General features: G+C 45.1%; 1 protein-coding gene across 5 annotated transcripts; it reads left to right on the forward strand.

Annotated features, from left to right (window-relative positions):
• The first annotated feature begins 700 nt into the window (after window positions 1–700).
• MR1 (major histocompatibility complex, class I-related) lies at window positions 701–21,523 on the forward strand. 5 transcript variants are annotated; one of them, XM_005609762.4, is made up of 6 exons: window positions 701–896; window positions 10,940–11,200; window positions 11,892–12,167; window positions 15,831–16,106; window positions 16,715–16,819; window positions 18,017–21,523. In XM_005609762.4, the coding sequence occupies exons 1-6, from the start codon at window positions 842–844 to the stop codon at window positions 18,055–18,057; spliced, it is 1,014 nt and encodes a 337-aa protein (XP_005609819.1). In that variant the 5' UTR covers window positions 701–841; the 3' UTR covers window positions 18,058–21,523. The 5 variants fall into 5 exon arrangements, 3 of the variants coding, with proteins under 3 accessions (XP_005609819.1, XP_005609821.1, XP_014595154.1); XR_011439041.1 differs by having other exon boundaries at window positions 717–896; window positions 16,715–17,066; window positions 18,017–20,737; XM_005609764.4 differs by lacking the exon at window positions 15,831–16,106 and having other exon boundaries at window positions 707–896.
• Window positions 21,524–23,298: the final 1,775 nt, after the last annotated feature.

The following is a 23,298-nucleotide window of genomic DNA, read 5'->3' on the forward strand; positions in this document are numbered from 1 at the left end:
AAGTTACTGGGATGCAAACCCAGATCCCTGAACCTGAGCTCAAGCCAGGCTGCCTCGTGGCCCTGCCTCCTCTCATCTCTCCCATCCACCTCTCCCTCCTCTTTCTTGTCTGGGCCTGGCCCCCAGCTCACGGGGCAAGCTGAAGCTGCTGTTTCCCAACTCGTCATGCTTGTCTGATGACAATGTAGTCACAGCTTGATCCTAGGGCCTCAGAATCTTCTTTTAGGCTTTTTTCCTGACCTCCAAAAATTCAACAAGCATTTTTTGAGCTCATTGTGCTGGGTCCTAGAATAGCAGGGAAGATAGACCTAAGCTAAAAAATGACAGGACAGTCTAAGTGATACACGCTGTAGCAGACATTTGAACTATAGCGTTGTAGGAAGCCAGACCAGGGAGTTCCAAGTCTTTGGAACTTTATGTGAATCTCCCTCATCGACCCTGGGCAAAATCTAAGGTCCAGAGAAGAAGCAAAGGCTTCTTTCTTTCCAGCCCCCTGAGGGACCAGCTATTGTTAGTCTTTGTGTTCCCTGTGCTTTGCACATAGCTATACTCTATAAATATTTAAAAGTCGGGGACAGGGTCAATCAAGACAGATGCACCAAAAGGAACAAGCAGTGTCTGAGACCAATAAAGGGTTAAAAGTCACTGTTTGGTCTCTCTCTATTCTGCCTGGCAACTGATGACACTAAACGTTTCCCCTGTTTTCACAGGGAGAGGGCCCTGAGTGTGCTCAGTTGCTAAATCACGGAAGAGTGCGCGGTATAGAGCTTCTTGGAAGATCAGCCGGGACCTGTCAGAGTTTGGTTAAAAGAATCCGAAAGAGAAGGATTTCACGGGGCAGATGGTGCTCCTGGTACCTCTCATCATTGTATTAACGGGGAAGCTCAGCGATGCCCGTGAGTAACCCAAGTTCTCTTTGCTCTCAACTCCAAAGCTGAGGCAGCCTAGGGGGAACAGCTTGTCTTCCCAAAATTTGTGCTGAAAGGAGGAAGAAGCCAGGGGTGGAAAAGTGTATTTATGAAGCCAAGGACTTGTAGGAGCGAAGAACTAGCTGAACAGGTTCCCAGTTTATGTGTGTAGGATTTTGATGTCACCCACCTGAGGGGGTGGAAATAGTTCTGGAAAGACCCTCCTAGTAACTTCCTAACTTTCCTTCTGAGCATTGCTCCTATTTTTTTCTGCTCATATCTTGTTTTACTTTCATTTCTCCTCTTTACTAGCCTGGTGAGTCTCGTGGGGATGTAGTCAGAGTTTTCAGGGGCATTGCAGAGTGGAGCAGATCATTGTCCATGTTTATTTATGTTTCCTCCTCATCACAAGCCCGACTTGTAACAAAAGATCCCAGAAAGATAAAACTATGGTTCTAGACTAGTGTACTGGGTGTAAGAGACGTCAACTGAGTAGAGGGAAGAGTTTGTCATTGTTTCGGGGCCCCATGTCACTGGGGAAGCAGGCACCTTCTGTTACCCCAGATACATGAGAAGGCCCATGGGAGAAGCGCCAGCCTTCTCTACCCTAGCAACTGCTCTCCCAGCTGGGGGCCTGCACTCCCAGGCAGGTGGGCAGACAGTGTCTAGAACTCAGTTGTCTGGGCCACCACCAAAGGTGGTAACTCATGAACATGACAGGAAGGAGCTCTTTCAAATCATCTATGTATTAATTCCACTAATGTTGGTTGATGACCTACTATGTGCCAGGCACTTTTGAGGATATGACGGTGAACAAGACAGACATAGTTCCTGCTTCTGTAGAAATTTAATTCAGAAAAGTCCTACCATTCAAGTCATAAATGGGAAAGATTGGGGGATAAGGAGACAGATGATGGAAAGAAGAAGGGAGGAGGGAGGTAAAGGGTGATATTTCTAGAAGTTAAAAGCTTATATGTTACCCGCATTGATCCTCAAAGAACTCTCCGATAATATGACCACAGTATCCTCTAAGCACAATCTTTCATGTGATGGTCTCACTAACCCTTGTGGTAGACTAAGAAAATATGCCCATAACCAGATGAGGAAAGCTAGACCTAGAGAGGTTGACTCAGCTCACATAAGGAGCGGAGTCCAAGGTGGATACAGGTCATCCAGCCTGAGTCCCAGGCTTTCCACAATCTCACAGTGGCTCTGGATGTGAACACTTGGCACTTTGATCATCTGTGGAATTTGGAGTAAAACTAGTCAGCTATAAAGGGTAGGGAAGGTCACTTTGTGCTGGTTATTCTCCTTTTGACTCCTTAGACTCCATCCTCCTCTGTCCCATCTTGTGCCCTGAGAGGCTGACTGCTACAGACTGTGTCACCTAGTCTCTCTTGCAGGCTGATTTCCATTTGGGTTCACCTAATGGAAGACGCTGAAAGGAGAGAGATCAGACAGCAGGGAGGTTAGGGTATTTCCTTCCTCCTTCCTCTCTTTCTCTAATGTCTCTGGTGCTAGCTTGTCCATCTGCAATATAGTTTTCTCTGAATAGCCCCTTCTTCGTGGTTCTAGCTCCCACTGGGCCTCCATAATTTGCTACTCTTATCTCTGCAGCCCTAGGGGTGGTTACAATTTCCCATAGTTGCCAGCTTCTGGTGCCTCCTCATCCCTCATTTGTTCCCTTAACCCTGCCCGTACCTCTGCAAGGAGGCCCTTCACTAAGGTCTCTTCATGTGACTCATCTGGAGTGAAGGCTGCTTCCTGCCAGGACCCTGACTGAGCACTCTTGAACATTGAGGGACAGGATTTGAGAGGGAAGGGAGATGAGGTTATGAAAAAAGACTTGCTCTACTTGGTATTTGTGCCTAATGCTGGCCCTGAGTAGGAGCTTCTAGATATGGCAATGGAGGGAGGAGATAGCAGAGTGTTTGGGGTCACAACTCCAGGAAATGTCAAGATAACTCCAACAGTACTTCCTGTGTGTTGCTTTCATTGACTCCATGGCCTGCAGGTGATTGCTCTTTCCTTTGTACTCCCATAGCTCCTGGTCACAGTTCTATAATATTCTGTTTACAAAATCTTTCCTTCGAGGCTCTCCTTAAAGGCAGAGAGAGATCTCCTCACTTTCCTCTTCTTTATTTCCCTGGCACTACCTAGTGACCAATAGGCACTTAATGAATGTTTCCAAAGTGATTTTACATTCAAAGGTAAGGTCTCTAAGACGCTGAAATTATCTGACTGTGAGCCACAGAGAACTAGGGCAGCCATAATGACTAGAAATTTGCAACTGTGGTTTACTGTAATTGCAGAATTTGTATATAAAAAAAAACTGTTTCATGGTTTACAACTCATCCTGTTCTTTATTTCATCCTGTGCGAAACTGTGATTTGGTGATGTGGGTGGGTGTAATTAGTCTAGGGGCGTGAATGGGATCTCTCTTGCATAGCCATATGTGGTTTGTGTTTAATCTTTAAATAACCAGGGTCAGTCTCTTGGTATTACTCACAATTCTATGGGTGTTATCAATCTGCTTAACGAATGATGGAGTCTTTCACAGACAAGGACTGATGATGGATAAGCCCCTAAGTTGCCAACTGGGCTAGTGTTAAAAGACTGACTTGCAGATTGTCTGTTTAGAAATCACCTTGAGTTTAAAGAGTTAACATGAGAAAATATGGGCATTTGCTATAGACTTTATTAGGCTTCAGTCTGTTTCCATGGAGCTGTTGCCAAGGTACATGCAGTAGAAATTTCTCCAAGACGATGTTTCACTCCCTTAAGGCTCTCTTCTTCTTGGTTGACATTGAATCTGTCTAAATCTGAGAAATTCGAATAATTTGTAGGTTTTCTTCTGACTAGTTGGAATATCTATCTATTCTCATTACAATCCATTGACTTCAATGCTCTTACCCCAGAGGATTACGAAGAACTGGAGGGAGGGAACCTGGGTTAAAGATCAAACATGTGGTTCTTTAAACACTTGCTTTATGAAACTCAAACTGAGACAGATGACAAAGGACATTCTTTCTGATGTCCATATGCATAATGATTATGAAAAGTCTTTCAAGAGTATACATATCAAATCACATTTTCTTACATCTTCAACAAATCATTTAAAAAGAAGAGAATTCATAAAATTGGAATTCTTCTGGGAAATGTGAGATATATGGTCATCATCATATACAGAGAGTCCTGAGAAAAAAACCGCCAGAGCTCATTCGTCTATCCTCCAAAGCTCTACATCGCCCTACAGTGGTCTCCATCCTACTCCTCAAACGCGCGGAGCAGGCACCCTCCTTGAGGACTTGGGCTTGCTGTTCTGTCTGGAAGGTTCTTCTCCCATGGCTGACTTCCTCACTTCATTCACATCTCTGCTCAACCACCACCTGCTCGGAGAGGCCTTTCCCGTCCCTCTATCTAAGAGATCCGTCCTCTTCACACTCTATCTCCTTTCTCTGCTTTATTTTTCTTCTCAATCTTCATCACCACCTGATCTTGTATTATATATCTATCAATTGCCTTTCTTCCTCCTAGAAATTAGCTCAGAGGGCTGGGACTTTGATGTGTTCATTGGTGTGTCCCTAGCAGCTCAGACTATGCCTGTGGAAATTCAGAGAAGAGTAAAACTGATATGAAGGAAGGTATTGGTAACCTCCAAAGGATAGCCTCAAAGGAGTAACTAAAAAATCAACCTGTCCCACTCAGCACTTTCAGGCCCTCAATGAGTTCCTGTAGTTAGATGAGTTGTGAGGAGAGGGGCTCGCAGTTCTTGCTGTGCATAGTACCATTCACATCACTTCATGGTTGAGAAGTGTCCATAGATCTCTTAACTAAAAATATCGCCATCCACTTCTCCCCCTCATTCCCACGATGCCTGAAATTCTGAAGAGTAGTTCCCAGGAATCCTACTCATTTTGACTATAATGAGGCATTGGGCTATTTGAGAGGGCCAACAAATAATTGGGATTTTGTTGACTTCATTATCCAATCAGGACTCACAGCTACTTGTAGGAAGATCTGGAGCCTAGGCCCCTAGGGACTGGGAAATCGGGGACAGTGAGTCATCCTTGGCACAAGGGGGCAAGAGAGAGAGAGAGCAGTGAAGACAGGATGAGGAGCCTGAAACAGAGCCTGGGTTGGGAAAGTGCCCCTGCGTTAGGGCCAATTGGGTAATCTAAGGCAGAGAGACTTCCCATCAGAGAGATCAGAGTGTGATTCCTGGCTCTTCCACTTACGGATTCTAAGGATGATCTTGGGCAATTTTCTTCACCTCTCTGCACCTATTTTTGGTCTGCAAAATGGGAATTACCTACCTCAAAGCATTGCTGTGAGGAGTAAATGAAACTCATGTTTATTAAGGGCTTAGCATGGTACCCAACGCATAGTACCTACTCAATAAATCAATGCAGTTCTGATAGTTATGATTTGGATGCTGCTGCCCTTCATGGCTCATTGAAGGCTCAACTTCATGGAAGGTTTGCCACCTCCTCCTTGGAGCGTTTCTGGATCCTTCATAGGAAAGCAGGATCTCTCTCCTCTGAGCTTCTGGTACCCCTTTCACGGCACTTACTGCTGGCTGCCGTGTGTTATTGCATTGTATTTATTTATGTTACGTGCTTTAGTTCTCCAATAATCCTGTAAGTGCCTGGGGAAGAGAACTGGTGTCTGGTTTGTTTTTCTCTTCCTGACAATGCCTCACAATTCCTTGTACATGGCGGATACCCAATAAATATAAATTGCCCCCATGAATGAATACCTGAAAACACTTCATCAATTATTTTATAATCCAGTGATTTTCACAGCCTTTTGTAAAAATGGCCCAACTAGTCAATCTATAGGTTAAAGGGAACATCATTTAGGACATAAAGTAACCACGGCATGTGGTCTTCTAAGAGCGGTTTTGTTGTGTTGTTCAGGCTTTCTAGCATTGTCTCTCAGAGGCTACTGGGACAGGCCAGCAAATGCCCTTTGCAAAGCAGCTTGACCGGCCTGGACAGAAGACCAAATTCTCAATTGTAGGTTTCAGTTCAATAAGTGAGTTGATGCTGATGATCTGTTTCTTGAAAGGGAGAGAGAAACCCAATTTCATAATTATTGGAGCAAGAAGAGTCAGAAGATTAGATTGAATGGCATGAAATTGCCATTTTTGTAGATCAAAAATGGTCAAATATAGGTCTTTTCAAATGATCAACCTTCATAGTTATACTAGAAATCTGATCATCTGGGCAACACATCCATAGGAGATAAATTGTTACAAGGTCTAATGTACCATGAGAGAAAGAGTACCATGGACTTTGCCCTATCTTTTCTGTTCTGACTTAATACCTGTCAACTAATTTCCCATCACACCGACATAGCCTTTTGGAAGCCCAACTAGGAAGCAAGCGTGACTGTACTTGTGGATGCACCAGATGGGTAATGAGCCCTTGGCAAACGAAGGGGAGAGGGCTGTGATGTCGTGGAGCCGAGCCATACTGCAGCTGCATGAGGGATGGACAGGCAGACGACCGGCAGATGGAGGCCAGCCTTTAGGGGCAGAGCAGCCTTTGAAGTCAGGGCTGGCTGGTGGAGAACTCTGCTCCAAAACCAGGAATTAGACTGAGATTGAGGTTGGAGAAAAGGACATTACAGTGTACTTAGTATTATCAACAGACCCTATTTCTCTGTATTTACCTCTTATAAACTCTGGATGACATGGACTTTTACGAAGTTAGGTTTTCATAAGAAAGCAAAATTACGTGACTTGTAAATGGTATGTGTGGAGATGATGTCAATGATACTCACTTAGAAGAAATCTTCCCATTGAGCTTTAATGTCCCAAGTCATTAATGCTTTTTTTTTTTGCTTGTTGGCATCTACTAGGAATGCAGACCCCAGAGATCATAAAAGGAACCCTGGATTCCAAGGGAAGTTCTGTACCAATCCAACTTAGCTCAGTAACAGTCTCTTTTTTCATTCCTTCTTCCTTCTCCTCTCCCCTTCTTTGCCTAGAGTTTGATTTGTGAGGTTTTTTCCTATGAATAACTGTGGAAGCGATTCCTACCTATTTTTTTTTTCCCCTTACCCCCTCAGCTCCAGCCACAGGCCTTCTTGCTGCTCCTGGAACATGCCAGGCATGTCCTTTCCTCAGGGCCTTTGTGCCATCCCCTGCCTGGAGTGCTGTCCCCATATATCTGCCTGGCTCCCTCACTCCCTGCACGTCCTTGTCACCTTCTCCAGGAGGCCTTCCTAACCATTGCTGTTTAAAATTGTATTGCTTAGTCTTCTTTGCAGCTTTTTCTCCATTGCACTTTTTAAAAGACATGTTACATATTTCATTTATTTTGCATTGTCTCTCTTCCTCCCCTCCTCCCATTAGGGTATAGGTTCCATGAAGACAGACATTTTTATCTGTTTTATCTGTTGTGTGCTCAGGTCCCAGAACAGTGTCTGGCACAGAGGAGACGCTCACATGTTTGTTGAATACACAAATGGATACTAAGAAAGTGTGAGAGCTGATGCTCATGACTTGTTCTTCCTTTTGCTCGCATCTTTAAACAGCTGTATATCTTCAGAGTAGCTGCAAAACCTTTCCAGATGTGGAGAAATAGAATTGTTTCAGAATCGGTTGCAGATTCAAGCATGTACACCTTTTGCAGACTCTGGACTGGATATAAATTAGATTTCAGTTCTGCTCTCCTTTACCAGCCTGCCCTTTATGAAAAGTATTTGTGTTTTTTTTTTTTTGCTGAGGAAGATTGGTCCTGAGCTAACATCTGCTACCAGTCTTCCTCTATTTTGTATGTGGGTTGCTGCCACAGCACGGCCACTGATGAGTGGTGTAGGTCTGCTCCCAGGGAACTGAACCCAGGCCACCAAAGCAGAACACGCCAAACTTAACCACTAGGCCTTGGAGCCAGCCCCTGAAAAGTATTTTTTTTAAGTGTAAGTTCCAGGTTGAATAGATTCATATTCATGTTGGCATGTTTCATTATTTCAAAGCAGAGAAATAAAATGCTTAGCCGACAATTTAATTCACAAATATTTACAAAGTTCTTACCATGTTCCAAGCTCCAAGTGCTAGGCCTTGCAGGAAATACAAAGGAAAAAAGCTAAGTCCCAGTTCTTAAGTGCCCTAGCATGGAGAAGTGGGTAGAAAGTGAGCAAAGAAAGGAGAGTAGAAGGCAGAGAATGGTAACTGCTGGTTTGCGGATAGAGCTTGTGCTTCTGCCTCAACCCCTGGCTCTTGTTTTCCTAAGAATCAACACTTTGACCTTGGGCAAATTACAAAACCTCCGAACCTCTGACTTCTCACCTGTAAAATGGGGATAATAATCATTTGCGGGTTGATCCAAGGGCCAAACAAACCAATATATGGGATAATACTTTCTAATAAACCATAAAGTAATAAATTTTTAAAAACCCATGATGATCTTACATCCAACCTCAGAGGCTTCCACTGAATTGCCTCCCCACCCCCCACAGGAAGGGAAAGGCAGAGGTGAAAGGTCAAAGCAGTGCTGAGGGGCCTTGGGGCCTTATGCTCTGCCCAAGCCTGGGGGAGACCAGCCTCCATCTTGCTCAGCATGGCAGCGCACGTGCAGGACCCAGCCTCCAGGGAGGGGGCCCAGGGGCTGGGTGCCTGCTTTGAACCCTGCCAAGCAGCCTCCACCCCAGCTGGAGGGCAGGGAGAAAGGGGAGCTGGACCTTGCACTGTGTTCACAGCTGGTACGATTAGCCAGCAGGGGCCTGGCAGCCTGGTCAGTCTCAGGGAATCCTGTCTCCCCTCGTAGTTAAGGTATGGGTATCCTGGCCTTGGGGTGGTCAGTTCTAAAAGATGCTCTCCATGTTATAAATTCTTTCAGAAGCAGTTTCCGAGAAAAAACAATTATTGACAGACTTGCATGCACAAAAGCTGACCCAACCAGTTGTGAGCTGATGTTTTAAAATTTGATGTTTTTTTTCTTAAATATATATTTATAAATGAAGAGCGCAGAGTGAACATCCTTAAGTGGCATTCGGCCTAGGGAATGGGAGCCTGATACCCATCCATGGTTCTGCACAGTGACAAGGGCCATGTGTGAAGATCTGAGTGCCCAGGGAATTCAGAAAGGGGACAACAGCATTGAGTCGGGCAATCTGGAAGGACTTTGGGGAAGTGGTGTCTAGTATATCCCTTAGACAGGCAAGAGAAGTCCCTGGCAGTGGATGTGGCCCCACAACTTTAGAGGGCTCCACTCTGGCCCTCCTCTACCACATCCTTCCCCACAGAGTGAGGAGTCCATGTGCTTACCCTGTGTCTGGAGTTCGCTGCCCAGATGACTCAGGGCTGCTGGGTTTACACAGGCCTCTTCCTTTGGTCCATTCTCCTAAGGATGGACTATGCTGCTAGGCCTGAGGAGCGGCCAGGAGGCAGTGTGTGTGGATGCAGCTTGAATGAGACAGCAGCAGTGTCTACATGTGGGCAACGAGGCCTTTGGCAGGGCTGGGTGGAGCCAGCGGAGGGCAGTGAAGGAGGTGAGTCTCAGGTCAAGGGCCAGGGGTTGGAGGATGGAGGCTAGCTTTCTCTGTGCTACCTCACTCAGGCTCAGAATTTCACAAAGTCTGATATTTTTAAATTTGAACTTGGCCTTTGAAGTCATACGAAGGGATATTTGTCAAAGTAGGAGGATAGAACTATTTAACAGTTTGTTAGCTTGATTTATTCCTTTTAAATATTTGGATCTCTGATGTGTGCACCTCCTTTGTCCTCACCCACGCAAATGTCAGAGCTGGTCCTGGGAGTGTCTTTGGAGATGGGTTTTGATGACTGAGAAGGATTTAGGTGAGTCAAAAGGGCAGAAGGTTACAAGACAAAAGGCTCTGAGATGGGCGTTTCCAGGGAACAGGGAGCAGAGTAGGGACGAAAGCCAGCGTTGCTGTGTGCCTTCTGTCTGCAGCTCTTTGGCACGGCATGGATGCCCTGCGCCTTCCCAGCCTGGGCTCTGCCTACTTCTCAGGTGTCATCTCTCCCAGTCTCTGTGACACTTACTCCAGCCATCTTAGGCCATCAGTTCCCACAGTCTGCCACATTCTCATACCTCCTACCTACACACAAGGCTTCTGCCCTGCTCCCACCACCCTCCCTTTGTCTCCCCTCCCAGCCCTTTGCCTGCTCACCTTCTACCTGTCCTTGAGATCTCCCCTAAGACATATCTCCTCTGGAAAGTCTTCCTGGAGGGCCCACGCCCCACACAGACACCGTCACAATACCTATCACACTGTTTTGAAACTGTCTTGTCTGTCTCCACCAGACCGTGAGCTTCTTGGACGAGCTGAGAGAAGCTCAGTGTGGAAGTGGCAGAGGGGGCCAAATGCTTTTGGTTTATTTTAGCCTACTTTGACTTTTAGAGATTATTACAATTCTTATCATGATATTCGGCCAGAAGAAAAAGTAGAGAAAGAATAAGAAAATAGTTGACAGAGATGGTTTGGTATAACAGGAAAAGCACTGTGCTTTTAAAGAGATTTTTCTCAGGAAGCCTGAGTCCTTATGTGAATTCTCACACTGACTGACCTGGAGTGTGTGTGTGTGTGTGTGTGTGTACACTCATGTGGGCACACGCAGTGGTGGAGTGGGGGCCCTCATTTATCCACCCAGAAGCTTCTTCTGTAACACAAGGGGTTGAGGTATCAGGGTTTTCAAACCCTCAGAGTCCCTTAGGGACAGCTCCCTCTGGGGAACCAATGGGTAGTCCTGGGCCCCTCTCCCACAGACCACAGCAGCACTCTCTACTTCGCTTACAAATTGAGATGACCTGTAAAATTTCGTTCTAGCGTTTCCAAACCTGAATCAAAAAGGCTCCAAGTCTTGGGCTAGAGCTCTAAAATCCTTTCCTGGTCCCAGTTCCTGGGGTTGTGTGATTCGGTAAGAGGAAGTAGCAGCTGGCCCCCAGGAGGAGTGGGTGCAGCTGAATGTGGAGCACTGACATGGGGATTAAATGGAATGCAGCTTATGGATCTGGATCATCTGTGACTCTAAATACCTTCCTTCTTTGCTTCCCTCCCAGGGAGTCACTCGCTGAGATATTTTCGCCTGGGCGTTTCAGATCCTGGCCATGGGATCCCTGAGTTTATTTCAGTTGGGTATGTGGACTCTCATCCTATCACCACATATGACAGTGTCTCTCGGCGGAAGGAGCCACGGGCCCCCTGGATGGCAGAGAACCTCGCGCCGGATCACTGGGAGAGGTACACTCAGCTGCTGAGGGGCTGGCAGCAGACATTCAAGAAGGAATTGCAGCACCTGGAGAGCCTCTACAATCACTCAGGTGGTGAATGCAGCAGCGATGAATGCTTTCCCTCGCTAGGCCCCACCCCGACAGAGAGGTCCCTGGGCTGACAGTGAATGTGAACATTGCTGAGTTGCAGTCTCTCTGGTTTCTGGAAAAGGCTGGAAATCTGGTTGTTGGGGTTCAGTGCCTGCCCACTGCCCTATGCATTTTCCAAATTGTCTGTCTCCTCTCTAGGAGCCCTTTGTCCTTTGCTCTCCATGTCCCTACCCTATCCTATTCAGGCTCCTGACCTGTATCTTCTCCTTTCCCATTCTCAATTTGGCCGTTCTTTGTCTCATTTCCTGGTGGCCCGGCCTAGTGAGTTGCTTGCTTATGCGTAATGACTTACTGCATTAAGTTTCCCAGGGATATTTCTGGCTCCTGCATATTTCTCCCTCCTCCACCACACTATAAAGTTTATCAATTAATCATTCCCATTGTAGGATAACTCCCCAAGGCAGGAATTATCATGTTCTTTTGGCATGCAGTAGGTATTCCACAAATATCTGTTGATAGATGGGCTTATGTCACAGGAACCTCCTGGAGACTCAGTGATGCCATGGCTGGCCTGTGGGGTGATGTATTCCGGGATAGAGGATGCTTCCAGCCATGCTCTCAGTCACATCACCTGGGTGCTCACCTCCACATCCCTGTGTAAACCCCTTTCTGGCCTGCATGTGTGTTTCAGGGTTTCACACTTACCAGAGAATGATCGGCTGCGAGTTGCTGGAGGATGGAAGCACCACAGGATTTCTCCAATATGCGTATGATGGACAGGATTTCATTATCTTCGACAAAGACACCCTCTCCTGGACGGCTCTAGATAACATAGCTTACATCACCAAGAAGGCATGGGAGGCCAATCGGCATAAGTTACAATACGAAAAGAATTGGCTGGAAGAAGAATGTATTGCCTGGTTAAAGAGATTCCTGGAGTATGGGAAAGATACCCTACAAAGGACAGGTAAAGAGAACGGACAACACCTTGTCCCCACATCCTCAGGACCCTTGGTTTTATACATAATTTCCTCTAATCTAGGTTATATTCACCATATTCTGAAATCCGTCTTGTTAGTTTGACTATCGTGATCTATAACTCCCTGTGAAAACTTTCCCTATTACTTTTTATCAGCATCTTGACAAGAGTCAGCAATTTCACTTTTCTTGCCAGAGTCGAGTACCTCCAGGGATGCCTGCTTTTTGGGGGACCCAGTGAGACAAGCCCTTCCATCTTTGTCGGTGATAAGTTGGGAAGTGGAGCAATTCTAATAAGTTGTTTAGTCCCTAAGGGCTTACCCAACACCAGTACGAGTGACAAACTGGGCTTACAAAGAAGACAAATGGAGGGTCTTTGTTTTCCTAAAGGATTTATGATAAGATTCCTTTCAGTAAAAAGCTCCTCTTATACATTAAAGACATGGCCGAATTGGTCAACTTTTACTTAATACAGGACTTTTCACTTATAATCTTATTCAGAGCGAATTATGTCTGTATCATGTGATGGGAAACTCCTAGAAACAGTGTAACTTTTCCGACAGGGGTGATCTTTAGTGGTGGACTTTCCAGAGCTGTAGAGGGCCGCTGGGGAGGCATCTGGGCCACAGTTGTGAACATGGACTGTCTGTCCAAGAGTGCTGGCCCTGGAGGCAGATGACTAGATTTTGAGCTTCGGTGTTCCCACTTGCTAGCTGAGCAACCATCTTAATTATAATGGTTGCAGGTAACAGAAACCTGCTCAAACTGGCTTAAGCACAAAGATGGAAACTATTTGAAAGGCAGAAATCTGGGCAGTGTGGGGACCTGGGGAATTAAAATCAAGATTTAATTGGCTTTTTCCAAGGTGAGGATGCGGCAGCCAGCATAAAGCTCATATCCTTGAAGCTTCACCATCCCGGCAGCAGGGGCCTCTCTCTCCCAGCTCTAGTTACAAAAAATTTTACCACAGGAGGATCCTGGTTGGCCTGAGTTGGATGGAGGGCCATCTCTCGGACTAATCATTGTGACCATCAGGATGGGTTTCTAAGGTTGGCCATGGGTAACAGAGTTCCAGCAAGAACTAAATGACCTGCCCAAAATGGTTTAACTGAGGAGAATTCAATAATAACAGGATTATCTACAGAAGTATAATTAGGATTGAGGAAACCAGTAAGGTCTGGTGAGGTACCTAGAGACTCGTAACAGAGCGAAGCCATTACATACCCTAGATCTGAAGGGCAAGGAGAGGGACCGTCAATACCAGAGCCTGGCAAGGGGAGTAGCCTGGAGGAGCCTCTAGCAAGAGCTGGGGTTGTGGAGGAACTTGGTCACTGGCAGACAGCAGTGGCTGGGGAACTGGGAGACAAGACCCCAAGCCCTCCAGTTCTTTGATCTTTTGCTGAGGATGCTCTTCCCAGCGGCCAAACCCAGCTGGAAGCTGGGGACAAGAGAGCCCTAAAGGTGGAGTCTGATGAGCACAGGCTCCTGGGGCACAAAGCAGAGTACAGAAGGTCAGAGACTAGATCTGAGGGCTAGTAAAGAGAGAATAACCAGTGCACACAGTTTGGGTTAGGTTTGGGTGGCAGGATTAAGATCGGTACCTCTTAACAGAAGCACGTGTTGGAGCGGGATGGACAAATTTTCCAATGTATGTCTTGTGTCTGTCAGGAGAATAGGTTCTTGTTATCAGAAAAAGTGGACTAATTGATGCTAGGCCAAGAAAGCAATAATCTTGAATAAAATAAATAGGTGTGATAAGCATGACATAATTTATATTACATATATTTATGCCTGATGACAATCACCATCTTCATCCATTCAGGCTGCTATAACAACATCCTACAGACTGGGTAACTTACAGAAATTGATGTGAAATGATGTATATGAAAGCACTTTGTATACTATAGGTCTCTGTTCACACATTAAATGTTATTATTGTAGCCAGACTGAAGAAGGCTTGGAAGCTTAGTATCTGGTTGAAATCTATGGCCAACTTGGGGTTGTATGGGACCCTTAATCACTAAGATGTTCTAGGCCAAGGCTGGGCAGATCTGAAGAGGGGCCATATGAGTCTCCACTTGCTGATCTCAATGAGGGGCATAGCCTTTGACTGCAAACAAAGAGAACCCCTGGCCTACTGCTCTCAGCCTACTGCTCCTCAGCCCTGGGGAGAAGGTAGGGAAATTAGGACAAAGTTGCTCTGATTTGGGATTTGAGGGTTAATACTAATCCTCTTGATTTTCTCTGGGGTGAGGAGCTCTTTGGGAAAACAGCGGGGAGCCTGGGCACCTGGGTTGTGTGGGAAGAGTGTAGGAAGTCTGATTTCAGTCTATCTGCCTCCTCTCTTTCTACGATGAGTGTCCTCATGGGGTCTCAACCCTTTGGTCAAAACCTGCTCTTAGAAAAGGATCTGGGATCGGTTTCTTACAGGCAGTGTCTCTCCTGGTGGCGTTTGTATTTTCTTCTAATGTTGGAAAGCCTTTTTCTCCTACTAAATTTCATACCTCAGGAAACAGACAAGGAAGGTGTCATTGAGATGAAGGCTCTTCTCTGGATCAGGGTGGCGGAGAGCAAGGAGGAGTGAGGAGCTGAGTCTTAGAGATGAAAGGAAGCAGTCCCTCCAGGTGTGCCACCAGGCTCTGTGTGGCTCATGCCAGGATGTGACCCAGTGTCAGCAGGAAACGTTGAGGACAGCACCATATGGAAAATTAGCAGAATAGTCAAGAGGAAGCAAGGCCACAGATGGATAATTTGTTGATGTCACTGCTGGAGCCACTCCCTGATAGGAATTTCTATAGCCCCTTAGAGGGTATAACCATGACATAATTTATATTACATGTGTCTATGCCTGATGACAATCACTGTCTTCGTCCATTCAGGCTGCTATAACAACATCTCACAGACTGGGTAACTTACAAACAACAGAAATTTATTTCTCACAGTTCTGGAGGCTGGAGGTATGAGATCAGGGCACCAGCATGGTCAGATGGGCTTGTTCTGGGTTGCAGACTGCCAACTTCTTGCTGTGTCCTCACATGGTGGATGGGGGCTAGGGATCTCTCTGGAGCCTCTTTTATGAGGCACTAATCCCATTTATGAGGGTTCCACCCTCAGGACTTATGTACCTCCCAAAGATACCACCTACTAACACCATCACATTTGAGAGTTAGGATTTCAACATGAATTTGGCGGGGGGGACGCAAACATTCAGAACATAGCAATCTCCAAAGAGCCAGCCCAAGTACACAAGGCAGTCAGAGCCAAGGCTGAGCCGAGATGGCTGTGATATCTATTTGTACTCACACAGAATTAAGAAAAAGGAGTGCTGAGTTCTAATCTCCAATCTTTTGCTTAATTCCTTATCGCAAACAGTCGCTTATGCATTTTGTAGCTCAGTTTTCCTTTTCTTTTTCTCCCCTTGGAGGACAGAGCATGGCTCAGCTCCACATTCGTCGTTCCCAGGCACACTGCCCTAGTAGGAAGTACACGATAAAGCAGTTTGTTGGTATAAAGCTGGGTTCTGGGACATTCTTGGTTTTAGATGTTTCCTGCAATGAAAAAAATTAATTGGGAAACCCAGTTGCCAAGCTGTAGTATTGTATGCTCAGTGCACAAAAGATACTTCCATTTAACTTTAGCTTCTTCTTCGTAGAGCCTCCACTGGTCAGAGTAAATCGCAGAGAAACTTTTCCAGGGATGACAACTCTTTTCTGCAGAGCTCATGGCTTTTACCCCCCAGAAATTTCCATGATCTGGATGAAAAACGGGGAAGAAATTGTCCAACAAGTGGATTATGGAGACATTCTTCCCAGTGGGGATGGGACCTATCAGACGTGGGTATCAGTTGAGCTGGATGCTCAGAGCAGCGAACTTTACTCCTGTCATATAGAGCACTGTGGCCTCCACACGGTTCTTCAGGTCCCCCAGGGTAAGGACAGGGTTGTGACTCTCGGTAGGGGGGAGGGGTGGTGAGACTGAGGAAAGAGGGCAAGCAGGAAGCATGGATCACTGCTTGCCTTAGAATGGTTCTTTTAAATCAGAGAGTCTCTCACTTTTTGTTCTCAGGGCTCCTTTATACTTTAAAAATTATTGAGGGCCCCAAAGAGCTTTTGTTTATGTGGGTTATATCTATTTTATTTACTGTATTACAAATTAAAAATTAAAAAAATATTAACACAAGAAAACAAAAACACATATTCCATTAGCCATCAGAGCGATGATGCTATCACATGTCATGTAGCCTCTAGAAAACTCCACTGTACACGTGTGGGAGATTGAGATAAAAAGTGGGAAATCATGACTTAGACTTCGTGGACTCCCTGAAAGGGCTTTTAGGACCCCTGGGGCATCAGACACATTTTGAGCACTGCTGTTCCTCTGTTTTAGATTATTGGTCCCCACGGAGCTATGAAGTGAGAAGGGACAGTAAGAAAAATAGTGTTGAGCTTCCCAGTCATCACAGGGAAAAAAGTCTTCCAAAGTTAAGATAGACGGGGAGGAAGACTTGTGGAGTTTTCCTCATTTTCTTGCTTTCAGAATCAGAAACTATCCCTCTGGTGATGAAAGCTGTTGCTGGGTCCATTGTCCTCGCCATTGCCCTGACTGGAGTTGGCATCCTTGTCTGGAGAAGAAGACCCCGAGGTGAGAGGCATGTGGAAGGATCCTGGGGGACTACTGATTGTCTCTCCACAGCTCCAGTTCTACTTTCTGCACCTGCCACTCTGAGCCCATTGAGAAATGGGTTGGGCTTTGCTTTGCGATCACAGAAGGACCTGGAACACCTCTCCCACCCTACAGCCAACACACACCACAGATAATGCTTGCAAGGAGAGTGGTCTGTTTCATAGGTGATGCTGGACATCAACAAAGTGGTACAACTCCTGTCCAGGTGAACTATCCTCCTAGAAGTTGGGTCAGAGAAGATATAGTGATCTTGATTTGTCTTTTTCTAAACTATATCCTTATTATTTATTACTATTGACTTTTAAGGACATTTTGTCCTTTGTTGCAAGACTTTTTTAAGTTTCCCCATTTTGACAACATTTTTCTGCCCCAATGATGAAAGTCCTTTTCCTTCTAAATTCATCTTTCAACACATAAAATGTTGGAGAGTAGATACCTTTGGAAAATGGAACTCGGGATGAGGAAAAGGGAAGGAGAAATGGGAGAGATATAGGCTTTTGATACCTTGGGGGAAAAAATTCATTCGTTCACTAAATGTGTGTTAAGTACCTACTATGTTCCAGGCACCGTACTGGACGCTGGGATATAGCGATGCAAAAGGCAGACATGACCTCTGCTGTTTGAGAGTGTACAGTCTAGTCTTGTAAGGTCTGGCTTCACTAGGTGCTCAAGTCGATCACAGCATAACCTGGATTATGAGTTGAACCCAGTGTGGACCGGGAGTTTGGCTTTGCTTCATAGCCGTAGACTTCAACCCCAATTCAGGTGATACCGTACACAGCATGTTATAGATCAAAGTAAAATCAACTCCTTTATTAGAAAATCAACTCAGAGAGTTAATAGGTCATTAGTGTTTCCTTTATTAAAAAAGTACAGCACTAATCCCAATCCAATAAATGATAGCTGCTGAAGGAAAAAAAATTTCTTTTTTTACAATGACACACCTCTCCCAGGAATGCAATACACTGTGAGTTCCTGCTTTTTATCTTATGGAGTTTGTGATTTTGAGTTAAAATTTATCAAGCAAGAGGATCTTGGCAAAGCAGGCTAAAAATGTCAACGCTGGCTTCTCAGATTTTGCTGAACATTGCATAATTTATTTTTGAGCTATAAGGAAAAATGCACGTATCTGACTAAAAACTCTTTTCCTTTCAGAGCAAAGTGGAGTCATCTACCTTCCTACACCACATCAATGACAGGAGATAGCTCTTTTCCAGTTGTCTCTCCTCTAGGGACCGTGCTCTTCTCTGTCCCCTATGGATTCAAGTCCAGGGCTCAAATCTCTTGACCATACCCACAACAGACATGGATATTATAGGATTGAATATTTATGGCAGAATATTTGCCAGGAAGTTTTCTTTGTTCTTTGGCTCCAAAAGGACTGTCAGCTTTCAAGCTCTTTTGATGGGCTCCTTTATCATATTTGGCTCTAAATATAGCTTGTCCCATGACACAATACTTCTCTGCAAACCATTTGTCAACAATAGTTTACAAGTATTTTAGAGAATCTCAGAGCTGGAAGGAACCATCGGATCCGGAGCAGGAAATGTCTTCCACAGAGCCTTTGACTTTTGCATCCAGCCTCTACTTGAATACCATCAGTGGAGGGACACCTCACCATATCATAAAATGGCCTTCCTCCTTCATCTTCTTTCATGAGAAGGTTTACCAGGCAAGAGTTTCAACTATTGTGGGTGCCATGACTGTGTCCCTACAGACAGGGTTGGATCACCCCCTGAGAGTAGCCAGCGAGTTTCTACAAGGACCTGTGAATGACCGGATCATTTTACACATTTCCTGGCCTGAGAGAAAGCAAAAATGCCCCTGTTCTGATGACAACTCTGCCTGGTAGCTTGGAATCTTGAAAATATGCCTGGTTGGATCTGTGGAGGTGGTCTTGTTCTTTCTGTCTTTCATGGGAAAGTAAGAATGAGAATCATCACACATATTATCACCTTCAGTGGAACTACAGAAACCTGGATCCAAGTGAAATCTTTTAATGTAAACATGATACGGAGCCAGCCTTGTGGCATAGTGGTTAAGTACACATGCTCCGCTTTGGAGGCCTGGGGTTCACAGCGGACCTACACACTGCTCATCAAGCCACGCTGTGGCAGCGTCCCACATATAATAGAGAAAGACTGGCACAGATGTTAGCTCACTGACAATCTTCCTCAAGCAAAAAGAAGAAGATTGGCAACAGATGTTAGCTCAGGGCCAGTCCTCTTCACAAAATAAATAAGCAAATAATAAATAATAAAAAATGATAGCATGTTTATGTCTCAGAAGAGGATTCAATTCTAATTTCTGTCCTTCTATTGGTTTACTGTAGATGAACCTGACTCATCTTTAGACATAAGCTATTCTCCATACACACGCATGGGGAATAAATAAAAGCCCCACTGTGAGAATTAACATCCCCTTGATCCTCCTTACTCTCCCCAATCCCCTGAATCCTCACCATCACTTACCTCTTGTCCTGCCATGTGTAGCTGCTGGTCCTAGGGCCGACTGTCAGTTACAAATGCATCCATCCTGCTCCTCTGACCTTTTTTGACTGCACACTTCAGCCCTAATACTACTTCAGTGGCCCCAACATTGACAACTGGCTTGGAAATGCACCTCAGGCTTGACCTTTGCTCTCCCTTGACCATGACGTTTGCCGCCTGGCTTTAATCATCACAGCCACAGGTAAAGACACTTTCAGTGTGCCAGGCCTGAGAGAACCCACCTGCCAGGCCTGCACCTTGCTCCACAGTCCCCACCTAGTTCCATGGATGAAGCTCCCACTGTCTGCCTCTCTTTTCTGGCACTGGTGGAGCTGCACAGGAGCACAACTGTGGTTGCTTATTTTGTTTTTATGGTTGCCATGGGCAATTTCCATACCATCTTTTAAGCAGTATTGCACTATGAAGACAGCACTTTATTTCTGGTTTCTTCTTACAATCAGAATAGTTAAGCCTTAATATGTTTTTGGATGGATGCATAGTGATAGAGGTGATGTATCTATGTAAATGTCTTGCCTCTCTAACTGCATGGTACTTTCATCAAATATACGAATGGCCAATGATAGAGACGAAAACGACATGGTACTGGTACAAAAACAGGCACACAGATCAGTGGGACAGAACTGAAAGCCCAGAAGTAAAACCACACATCTATGGACAGCTAATCTTCAACAAAGGTGCCAAGAACATACAATGGAGAAAAGATAGTCTCTTCAATAAATGGTGTTGCGGTGCCAGCCTGGTGGAGCAGCAGTTAAGTTTGCACGTTCCACTTCGGTGGCCTGGGGTTCCCCGGTTCAGATCCCGGGTGTGGACATGGCACTGCTTGTCAAGCCATGCTGTGTATGTGTCTCACATATAAAGTAGAGGAAGATGGCCACGGATGTTAGCTCAGGGCCAGTCTTCCTCAGCAAAAAGAGGAGAATTGGTGGCAGATGTTAGCTCAGGGCTAATCTTCCTCAAAATAAATAAATAAATAGTGCTGGGAAAACTGGACAGCCTCATGCAAAAGAATGAAGGTAGACCACTATCTGACACCATACAGAAAAATAAACTCAAAATGGATCAAAGACTTGAAGATATGTCCTGAAACTATAAAACTCCTGGAAGATAATATTGGTAGTACACTCTTTGAACTAAAAAGGATCTTTTCAAATATCATGTCCTCTCAGACGAGGGAAACAAAAGAAAAAATAAACAAGTGGGAATTCATCAGACTAAAGAGCTTCTGCAACGCAAAAGAAACTGGGATCAAAACAAAGAGACAACCCACCAACTGGGAGAAAATATTTGCAAATCATATATCTGACAAGGGGTTAATCTCCATAATATATAAAGAACTCACACAACTGAACAATAAGAAAACAAACAATCCCATCAAAAAGTGGGCAGAGGAGATGAACAGACATTTTTCCAAAGAAGATATACAGATGGCCAATAAACACATGAAAAGATGTTCAACATCACTAATCATCAGGGAAATGCAAATCAAAACTACACTAAGATAGCACCTTACACCTGTTAAAATGGCTGTAATCACTAAGACTAAAAATAACAAATGTTGGAGAGGGTGTGGAGAGAAGGGAACCCTCATACACTGCTGGTGGGAGTGCAAACTGGTGCAGCCACTATGGAAAACAGTATGGAGATTCCTCAAAAAACTAAAAATAGAACTACCGTATGACCCAGCTATCCTACTGGGTATCTACCCAAACAACTTGAAATCAACCATCCAAAGTAACATATGTACCCCTATGTTCATTGCAGCACTATTCACAATAGCCAAGACATGGAAGCAACCCAAGTGCCTATCGTCTGATGACCATAGAAGATGTGGTATATATATACAATGGAATACTACTCAACCAGAAAAAAAGACAAATTCATCCCATTTGCAATAACATGGATGGACCTGGAGGGAATTATACTAAGCAAAATAAGCCAGACTGAGAAAGACAAACACCAGATGATTTCACTCATATGTGGAATATAAACAAGCATATGGACAAAGAAAACAGTTCAGTGATTACCAGTGGGGGTTGGGCACAGGGGATGAAGGGGAGCACTTATGTGGTGACGGTCAAGAAATAATGTACAGCTGAAATCTCACATTGATGGAAACTATTATGAACTCAATAAAAAAAAAAGACATGAATGGCCAACGCTTCTTGGTGCTCCCAGGGCCTTGCTCCACACCTAACACAAATAAAAATGCCCAAATGGATGAAGAGGAGGAGGTGGAGGCAAGGACAAGGATGTGGTGAGAAGATATTCCGTAATGCACTTGCACCATTTCTGTTTCTTCCTTGGGGTTTTTTTTTTTTAAAGATTTTATTTTTTTCCTTTGTCTCCCCAAAGCCCCCCGGTACATAGTTCTATATTCTTCCTTGTGGGTCCATGTAGTTGTGGCATGTGGGACGCTGCCTCAGCGTGGTTTGATGAGCAGTGCCATGTCCATGCCCAGGATTCGAACCAATGAAACACTGGGCCGCCTGCAGCAGAGCGCGCGAACTTAATCACTCGGCCACGGGGCCAGCCCCCCTTGGGGGTTTTATAATATAAGGAGAGTGACCCAGAAATATAATATAAAGGGGCGACTTTAAAAAATACATAAAATTTTGCAATCTTCATTTTACCAATTGTTCAAAATTATATTATTTCTTAATAATATTAGACTTGTTATCACCTCATTAATTCACATTTGATGAAACATTAAAAACAAAGAACCGTGCTATCACCACAATTATGTTTGGACTTTGAATTGTCTTTACTTAATATTTGGATTAAGAACACTAGAAGACAAGTCTGTTCAACTCTGTTCTTTTTTTTTTTAAATCCACTCCATTTATTATGTTTTCCTTTTCAGCACATACAGACCAAGACGTGGTATGTTTAAATGGCAGAGTAACGGGGCGGGGGGGGGGGGGGGGTGGCGCAGGAAAGCAGTTTGAAGAGCAGTGTGAAAGTCAGGCAAGGTTTTCTCTTACCAGACTTCTCTGTCACTGGGGTCCTGAGCTGTCCTATCAGATGGCTGGCCTCTTCTTGCTTCCACTGTTTTCAAGTTCTTCCGAGGCTTCCCTTATGTCAGAAGAACAACTTGGTTTTCCCTCTTCTCTTTATTTTTGGCCTGAGAGGAGATTGTTTTCACAGTCGTGGCCATGAGGAATAGTCATCCACTTGGGAGGCCAGTTGATCATTTTCTGGCAGGGTCCCTCAGAACGGTCACATGTTATTTTGATCATCCATGTGTGGGGTCTTGGTCCTCACATGTGCAGGTCAAGTGTCCCCATGGGCTGATCAGATGGGTGCGTAAACTGGAGCACCAGTGTATTAATTTACTGTGAGAAACATGACTGCCAAGTGGGTCAGGTATTTGTCTTAGCTAGTCAGCGCATCTTCCAGCAGCAGAGTCTACAGGAAAACAACTAACCACAGTCAGAAGAGGGCTCGGTGGCCTCAGAATTGGTGCATGGGGACACATTCCTGCTGTTTAGCTCCTCCTTTCCAGGGTTTGCTCTTCTTTCACACACAATTTATCAGCTCAAGGAGTGTTCTCCAGGGAGGAGAAGGTATTTGCCCAAAGCCTTAGGCAGTGGACAGCAGCGCTAGAGGGAGCACAGGTCACTCATCTCCCAGCCCAGGTGTTTCCCGCTTGACTGCATTGCCCTTCTCCCCTCTGCCCCTTCTGAAATGGCTTCACCACCCCTCTTGCTCTGGGCCTTCACCGTCTTTTAGCCCTTTATCTCTCTGCAACATCTCTGCATCTCCCTTTCACTCTGGGCTCCCTTTCTCCAAAGTCCTTCTATTTTCTGGTTGCCCTAAAGCCTGCAGGCTGTGTAGCAAATCCCAAACCCTAGTAGCTTAACACAGCAACAGTTATTTTACTATCTTGCATGGTTTCCGTGGGTCAGGAATTGGGTAGGGCTTGGC

This window comes from Equus caballus, chromosome 5 (assembly GCF_041296265.1).
Source record: "Equus caballus isolate H_3958 breed thoroughbred chromosome 5, TB-T2T, whole genome shotgun sequence".
Classification (NCBI taxonomy): Eukaryota; Metazoa; Chordata; class Mammalia; order Perissodactyla; family Equidae; genus Equus; species Equus caballus.